The 8948-nt window shown below is 41.8% G+C and overlaps 1 protein-coding gene across 2 annotated transcripts; it reads right to left on the minus strand.

Moving 5' to 3' along the window:
* Positions 1-234: 234 nt before the first annotated feature.
* On the minus strand, positions 235-8613 carry LOC143885282 (uncharacterized). 2 transcript variants are annotated; one of them, XM_077389374.1, is made up of 4 exons: positions 8275-8613; positions 4360-4609; positions 1820-4260; positions 235-1732 (listed from the first exon to the last, which is right to left on the minus strand). In XM_077389374.1, exons 2-4 carry the CDS (start codon positions 4561-4563, stop codon positions 538-540), a joined length of 3840 nt encoding a protein of 1279 aa, XP_077245489.1. In that variant the 5' UTR covers positions 4564-4609; positions 8275-8613; the 3' UTR covers positions 235-537. The 2 variants fall into 2 exon arrangements, with proteins under 2 accessions (XP_077245489.1, XP_077245488.1); XM_077389373.1 differs by lacking the exon at positions 8275-8613 and adding an exon at positions 7157-8009.
* Between the last annotated feature and the right edge of the window lie 335 nt (positions 8614-8948).

Below are 8948 nucleotides of genomic sequence, written 5' to 3' on the forward strand. Positions count from 1 at the left end.
TTACATGTATGGAGAGGGGCGACCCAGTGCACGAGGCTTCTGCAATTGCAGGGTCTTGGGAGGGCTAGATGTACGTTTTACCTTGGCTCTCCATACATTTTACATGTATGGAGTCCCAAGGTAAAAAAATCATAACATTCACATAGAATTATAATGCACAAGAAGCAAATCTTGAATTTTCCCTGATTGATCATAATTCAATGGCCTCACAAAAGTTATATCACAATCATAATGGACCCGGACCAAAACAAAAATTATAATTTAAAATTTAAAGAGTAGCAGACAAGGGAGCCCATCTCAGTCTTTTTCTGAGGACGATCTTGGTCCTTTTCAATAAAAATTTTCACCATTTCAAAAAAAAAACAAAGAGCAGACAAGGGAGCCCGAACAAAATTTGCAAGTCCTAATACTGATAAAAAAATTTACATGCCACTGCAAGATTAAGATGCTTTCCTGCTGAGAGAGAAAAATGATCATCAGCTTCAGCATCTTTCACAACCTACGGAAGCATCAGACACGGCAAAAATGACAGTGCAGTCATGAAGGAGAAGGTCTTCTCCTTCTAGGTGTTACACCTTCATCGCATTCTCGGATTCCAAAAGCCTTGAAGTTAGAAATGCCTTTCACCTCTCGTCCATACCTGAAATATTCTCTCTCTTCTCTAGCTCTCCTAGGAGCATTACCAAGCCTGCCGGCAACACCCCCGCGACACTCCCTTGGGCTCCGTCTCCAATGGAACTCCAAATCATTTTTGGCATCAGTGTTATGCAGCGCGAAACCATCTTCTACATCATACTTAAAGAGCTTCACATCACTATTAATATCATGATGCCGCATAGGATGGACTATTCTGTATCTGTCACCATGTTTCCTTCTATCATTGTCATTTCCATCATGTCGAGGCCCCCTACCAACACCAAACTCCAAATATTTGTCTGAACGTTTGGGTCTATAGTACTCATCTGAATTCAGTCTCCCTGGGGAATCCATCAAGTCAAACATAGGATTTCGAGAGAAACCTCTTCCTGGTGGGCTCCTCTCCGAAATTGAAGATCTTTTGTAGTCATGTTCCCGAAAATGATAAGCATGTGGTGGTGAGACAAAACCTAACAAATGTTCTGCAAAATCAGGCCGTCGAGGAGGTGATCGCACTCTCTCCATTCTAGCCTCTGACCTGAGATTCAAAGACCTACTGTATCTCCGTAAACCCGGAGAGCGAGATTTTGTGCAGGATCGAGATGGGTGAAGAGCATCTCTTCTTGGAAATGGAGAAAAGCTTCTGTCTCTCCTGGCAAAATGATGTTGCGTAGTCAAGGATGAATCAAAACTGTCATCAGACACAGGCCCATTGTTCCTCTCTCGGTGGCCTGTACCAATTATTCTTGGACCGTATCTGCCAGACCTGCCCCTACCAATACTAATGCTTCTATCAGGGTCCACTTTTCTCAAAGGTCGAAATCCTAACTGCATTCCAAAATCTGAAGCCCCATCTTTGTGCGTTGGAGATCCCCTTGCAGTTGGAGATCCCCTTGCAGTTAGAGATCTTTGCACTCTTTGAGAGGAAGCATTTTCATATTGTTTGTACACCCGGCCAACAGGTCCCACACCAAACCAATGATCAACTCCTCTGCCTCTGCCACCCATGTGCACAACAGATCCATCCCTTCCAAAGGATTTACCAGGGATGGCATCCCTTTCAACTCTCTGACTTGAATCATCAAGGTTGTCAGACCTGAAGATGTAAAAATGGCAAAAATTAAACAATTAGATAACTAACAGACTATAGAGGATTAAAAAAAATGCACACACAAACACATACCTGCTTCCTTGTACGTATACTTTATCCTTTCTATGTGACCCATTAGAGTATTTTGGCCCTTCAATGAGTGACGACAGTGCCTTACTCGGAGTTGATCCACCCACCCCTCTCAAAGATTTCCCTGCATCAGACAAATGAAAACCAGTATGATTCCTCACAGCAGTACTACTTTCCTCATCATCAAATGCACTTAATTCACGGAAAACCTCCACATTCACCCTGAAATTCTCACTTCCATCTTTCTCTCCAAACTTCCCACGTGAGATATTTCCCACACCCTTTATTGCTTCTTGTTTGCCAGACCCAATATCAGAATGATCAGATTCCAATGAACCTCGCACGCAAGGCTGAAAACCAGTTTTTTGTTCATCCTTCTGTCCAACCAGCTTTCCCTCATTTTTTTTTTGAAAGGTAACCAGGTTTCCATCATTGTGTACATCATAATCTCGAGCAGCTTCAAGGATATCGGTGTCCTTGTCCTCTGACCCATAGTCGACATGTTCAGCTTCCCCTTCCTCCCCCTCATTGTCTTCCCAGCTAGGCATAACTGATTCCCTAAATTCTCCTTCCTCGTATGGAGAATCAGAATCCTCCCGAAGGTCACTCGCCTTTTCCATCACTTCAATAGCATGATCGAGGTCATTTTCAGAAACATCAGAATCATAATCGCTGTTGTAAGGATCTTCTAAAGTAACTTCACCAAAACTGACATTCGTACCACTTTTGCATGCGTCGAAATATTTCATATCACCTCCCAAAGAGTAATCTTCAGCCATTACTGGAGTCTCATTTGCCGAATTACGCATGGAATCCTTGGATTCAATATCCACCGGAAAATCCATTCCAATACCATTCTCGTTCTCATCAGAAGCTTTACCATCTTGCACGTTCACGCCTGTGCCCAGTTTTTCACCTTTGCTAGCACATGTATTTTCTGTAGACAACTCCTCACACATGGATGACCCTTGAAACATAGAAGCAAGAGTTTCTACATGACAGGAACCCATGTCCGCACCTTTCGACTGATCCATAGCATTACAAGGGACATCATCCAAAGGTTTGAGTTGTAGAACTTGACAGGCTATGCCTGTGGAACCATCAACCGTACGGGTATTCTCTGAATCTGTATGTAGTGCAGCTAAATTTTTCTTAACAATAGGGCTCCTCGGACAATTAGATTCATCTTTTTGTAAATCGGTCATACATTGGTCTACTGAGTGGGGAACAAGGTCGACTACAGATGGGGTATCATTGTTTTCCTCTGAAACTGTACTGCTTGTTAAATAATCCATTCCGGGGGGGATTTCACTCACATTAGTATCATCAACACATGCATCCATACTCTTGCTTGGCACAATATTCACAACGGAACTAGCACAAGAAAAATTATGTTGCTCACGCATTTTTGAGTTGGCAAATCCAGAGCTGTCACTGCATACATCACACGAAGCCAATTGGTCATCTGTAAGTTGCTCTGGCATTTTTGAGTCGGCAAATCCAGAACTGTCATTGTCTACATCACACGAAGCCACTTGGACATCTAAATGTCGAACTGCTGATTCAATGGGATAGTCAGTATGAGGAAGTTCCATCTGCACCTGACAATGCTCTAAATCTCCCTGCTTTTCCGCATGCATACCTCCCTCATGGATTCCATAACCAACGCGTGTCTCATCTTCCACAGTGGAAACATCACATGGACTCTCCCACTCCTCCATAATAGTATTTAAGTCCCAGTACGACCTATCGGTGCCGGAAGAGGTGGACTCAACCCTTCCCAATATATTGCTCTCTTTGTTTGGAAGATCTAGCGAAGTTTCCATAGATTTGTCGGGGAAACTTCCCAGATCATTCTGGTAGTCCTTGCCGGTCCCTGCAGATATATTTTTATTTTCCACAGGCATTTCATTGCAAATTCTTAAGTCAGTTCTACCACCAGAACTTGCAGTACTGTTTAGTAGATGTTCCTTACATGATTCCTCAGATATTGAGCTTGGTTGAATCTGTTGTGGAATTCCAAGAAACCCTTCATCTGCAAGTGAAAACTCTTTCCCTACAGAACCCTCGGCATTCCTGGAACCACGTCCCATATTACTACTGCAAGCGACAGCTGCCAATATTGAAATACCAGAGAAATCCGCATTCCCGCCAAGCTTTTCATTTATTCCCTCCAAGTTAGTGGTGTCACTAATTGATGTAACTTTTTGTTCCACATTAGAATTTAGTGCAGACTCATTGTGAACTTCGACACTCAGATTTTGTTCAACCTTCTCCCGATCCAATGGAGGCTGATTTTTTAGAAGGCAATCAGACTCTTCCAAGCATGGGGAAGGCATACAAGGTGGAGGTGATGGAGACCGGACCAACAGAAGCTTCCTTTTCTTAATTGGTACACTCTCAATGGTTTCGCTAAAGCGTTGCCCAAGAATAGTTACTCCAAGCTGCGAACAGAGAATAACAATTAAAAATCATGAGAATATTAGCTGTGAATACTTCCCAGATCTGCATTTAACATGTAATGAGTTATAGTGAGAAAGAACCTTCTCAGATTCAGAAACAGACATGTCCTCGACCTTCTTTGGGTCCTTATCAATTGGATCCCTCCTCTCTTTCAAGCTTCCTGCACGAGATTCCTTTTTATAGCCAGCAGTCGATGAACTTCTAGCTCGCCTTTTTGAAACTGTCTTCCAATTCAAGTCTGGGTCAATGGCTCCAGTGAGTTTTAGTCCCATGGTGCTGAGCATTCTCCCAGATAGAGGCTGATCCCCAAGTGCCACTGCAGAAAGGAACCTGCAATTTCAAAAAAATCCTCAATTTAGACACATACAAGCCATTGCAAATAAGCAATACTCATAACCTTGAAGGTTTCAAGCACAAATATAACTTGCATAAACTAACCAGGAGGAACTAAAATGTTTATATATATATATATATATATATATATATATATATATATATATATATATATATATATGACGAAAATGATTGTACGCTCGAGCGTACCAAGCTTATGGTACGCTCGAGTGCCCAATCACATGGGTGCCACATATTTTGTGGTGATCCAAAGCATTCATTTGCAAGGCCTTAACATAGATAGGGTGTGTACCAAAAATCAGCTCCATTGAATCATCCTAACCCCTCCAAAAGTGGAGGGAAAAAATGGGCAGATTTGTGGACAAACAGTGTCTGTCCATTTTGACCTCCACAAATGGATGGGTTAGGATGATCCTATGGAGCTGATTTTTGGTAGACACCCCATCTATGCAAGGGCCTTTCAAATGAATGCTTTGGATCATCCTAACAAAGTGGGCCCACATGTGATTGGGCACTCGAGCGTACCATAAGCTTGGTACACTCGAGCGTACAATCATTTTCCTCTCTCTCTCTCTCTCTCTCTCTCTCTCTCTCTCTCTCTCTCTCTCTCTCTCTCTCTCTCTCTCTCTCTCTCTCTCTCTCTCTCTATATATATATATATATATATATATATATATATATATATATATATATATAGCACCCGAATACTTTTGGCAGGGCAAAATATCCATGAGGGTACCAAATGGTGATGACACAAAGAAGGAATAAATCTGGACAAGGGTAAAGTATCCATGAGGATACCAAACGGTGATGACACGAACAAGGAATAAATCTGGGTATGTATTCTGTAAGCATCTAATAGACTTACAGTTATAACCAAACACTCTGACAGCATCCACATGTCTCTTTAAATGTGTGTATTTCAGATAAGATGTCAATCCATGTTTCTTGTATCTAGATTTCGGGAGGTAGTGTATCCCCACACCCATAACCATATCCGAGCATTATATTAAGATATCCATGAAAATAAGAAAAGATCACTGAGCTAACAATTGAATCAAACCCCTCATTTCCCTCTCCCCAACAGAAATGTTGGCCCAGATTCCTTACGATCAGCTCAACAAATCAAAACCAATTGGAGACAATCAGTGTTGCATGGATTCGGATTCGTGTGTCGGGATCCGACACGGATTCAGGGTGCCGGATTCGGCAAACCCCCAAAAGTAGGATTCGGATTCGGTAATTTTTAAATAAAATAAAATTTTCAAAATTTAAAATTTAAATGTGTGTGTGTGTGTGTATTAATGAAAATTTTGAGGGTAGAAGGTTGAGGCGAGTTTTGTATTAAGAGAGTTTAAGGAGGAAGAGGGTCGAGGGCCTCGAGGCGCTGGGTTTTTTATTAAAAGAGTACGGGTTGTGATTTCATATATAAAAAGTTAAGAAGAAACTACATTTAAAGGGGAAATATACAAGATTCGCATTTCAAAAGAGACAACGATGAATCGGATTCGCCCGAAAAAACATGATTCGTGCGGGACACGGCTACGACAAGAATCTGGGTGTGTCCCACGTGAATCCATGTCCGATTCGGATGCGGAGACATGTCGACACGGATTCGGCAGAGGGGGGCAAAGAATCCATGCAACATAGGAGACAATCCCCTCTAGAACATCTAACCTCAGATTAGTAAGGGCATTGTGTAAATTATATGGTCCTTTAAATAGAAATGATTAATTGGTTAAAATTACTAGCTTTGTTACTTAGCCACAAAGCTGATAACTTAGCCACAAAGCTGATAATAAACTGCCAATGCATGCCTCTACAGGCCATTATCTTGAAGTGGAACATGTTAACCAGACTTAAAGGCTTGCATGCAACTCCTTCAGTTCACATTGCAGGATTACACAAGGTCAAAACCAAAAAGAAATGCCCATATGGGCCAAGGCTTCTTTGTAGACAACTAAATATAACTAAGTAAAAACTTCAACTAACATAAACAGGGCAACAAATAGCACAACTTCATCCAACAGCAGGGCAAAACAGCAACAAGATAAACTTGCCAAAGGTTCTCCTACTCGAAACTTTGCAGAGTAGTAAAATATAGATGTTATTCAGATTATGCAAAAAAGAAAACAGTAGAGATAATTCCACATATCCAACACCATGGCACCACTACTCCAGTTAGCCGAAGAACATTCAGAATAACACCCCCACCCCCACCCCCACGCCCACCCCCAAAGTTGTACGTGGGAAGCCATCAGTTGATCTAATAAGGGTTGGATAAAAATCTTTTTTTACAACCCACATCAATAGTTTCAGATCATTGATTTTCCAATAGCCTTTCCCTCAGTCAAAACCACGAAAACCCATTTCCACAATGCCCTCTAAAGGGCAGATTCACAAGAACTTTATCCATCTGCAAAAATGTGATGAACCAATTTTGTAAAACCTACAATAAGCAATGACAAGGGGATGGAGCTTCTAGAAGAACTAACTTTCAGCAATATCAACCTAGAGATCCACCTTTGCATTTTTTAGGTAGGTAAGCTGGGATTGAACCTCCGACCTCTGGGTTGAAGAACAAAGCCTTAACGATTGAGCTAGAGCCTCAATTTCTCCTAGAGATCCACTTGGAAAGGCAATAAATGATAGATCCAGTTAACCTAGACATTTAAAGGTTAAGCAGTGAATGTCATGGACCCCTTGTGAGCCCCATATCCTAAATGGTGTTCATAATGGTGTTCCAAGATGAAGCACAAACACCACCATCCAAGAAGATTAAAACAGCAGTTGTGCTGTTTAAAACAGCAGTTGCTACAGCAGTTGTGCGAAGCCATCGCGCGCAATCAGAGCTACCGCAAAAGTAACAGAAGCAACCCAAGGAAGAAAACAGACAGGGACACAGCACAAAAGTAATCAAGATTTGCAAATCCCAAGGGACTGTTTGGATCCGCGGATTTTAGAATCTTGGAGACAAGAGAAGGAGATATCGTCCGTCCTTTTCCGATTTCTCGCCCTTCTTTCTGTTGTTTTCTGATTTCTTGCCCTTCTTTCCTCGAGCAAGAGAGTAGGAGATCTTGATGTTTCCAGGTTTTAGAAATCTCAGGATGGGGAAAACATGGATTTCTTACTTAAAATCCAGGATTCTAAAGAGAGGCGAAACTGAGAGCGAATCCAGGTATCCAAACAGCCCGAAAGAAAACGCCAAGACAAAACCCTAGATCCAAGATTCAAGGGTTTCTACTTCAATAGTGTATAAAACTGCTTGCTTTCAAAGCAACATAAATCAACAGACGCCAAGAAATTTTGAGATTTCATCTTCCTTGCTGATGTGGAATTGGGACTGGTCTTGCTATTTAATAATGAGGTTTGCATCACGTGCATCTACAAACCCTAGAAAGCATAAAGATCTAGAAACCCTAACCCTAACCCTAACTCGAACACAAGCCTTCTTCTCTTTATCTGCCCCTCCTCTTCTTCTCTTTCCAAAGAAAGAACAAACTCTCAGACACCTGATTTCATCCTTTTCCCCATTAAATCCGATGGCTTTCATGGAAATCGAAGCCATCTGCGTTCCGAAGAGAAACCTCGATGAAAAACAACCAAAAAACATAGAAATCAAGATCTAGGGTTTCAAATACCTGTATCGAAAACAAAAATCTGACGAATATCCCAGAGACCGCGAAATCCACAAAGATGATGATGAAGATGATGATTTGATCTTCAATACCTAACAAGAAAACAGAACCAATCGATGATTTGATCTTCTTCCCTTCTTTTATAGCCCTAGATTCCTCTTTCTTTACGAATTCCTTTCTTCTTCTACTACACGTGGCAGTTTCTATTTTGCCTTTCCTTCCACAGTTTCCTTTTCCCCTACGCCAAATCCCTCGTTTCCTCTTTTGAGAAAATACATGGATCCTTACCTCGCATTTAATAAGGGGTGTTGAATTCATATTGTCTCATTTTGTTCTCTTTTTCTGTTTGTTGACCATTTTGTTCTTATGATATGTGGTTGCTTTATTTTAAGCACTCTTAACAGGTATTAGCACTAGGGTCAATCAGGGCGGGCCAGGGCCGCACTGAGCCCTGTAGGGCTGGCAATGGGTTGTGATTTTTCGGCCCTGACTCAGGGTCAGGGAAGGTCAAGGCCAAGATAATGGGATCCAGGGTTGGGCTAGGGTTTTGAAAACCCCGACCCAACCCGACCCTGTTGCAGCACTACTATTTCTGTTAAAGTCTGCCCACATTTTAGGTAACAGGGGGGGCGCATAATCCTACAGTGGGGGCAAAAAACTCATCTCCCTTATGTTAA

The sequence above is a fragment of the Tasmannia lanceolata genome, unplaced genomic scaffold, assembly GCF_043159265.1.
Source record: "Tasmannia lanceolata isolate RefF3 unplaced genomic scaffold, GAP_Taslan_0.1 ptg000008l, whole genome shotgun sequence".
In the NCBI taxonomy this organism is placed as follows: Eukaryota; Viridiplantae; Streptophyta; class Magnoliopsida; order Canellales; family Winteraceae; genus Tasmannia; species Tasmannia lanceolata.

Excerpts from the sequence above, each read along its gene's own strand:
- LOC143885282 (XM_077389373.1), bottom strand. Across the intron at positions 4,261-4,359 it reads CTGTTTCTGAATCTGAGAAG|CTTGGAGTAACTATTCTTGG; the intron begins GTTCTTTCTCAC and ends CTCTGTTCGCAG. Across the intron at positions 1,733-1,819 it reads GTATACGTACAAGGAAGCAG|GTCTGACAACCTTGATGATT; the intron begins GTATGTGTTTGT and ends TTACATCTTCAG.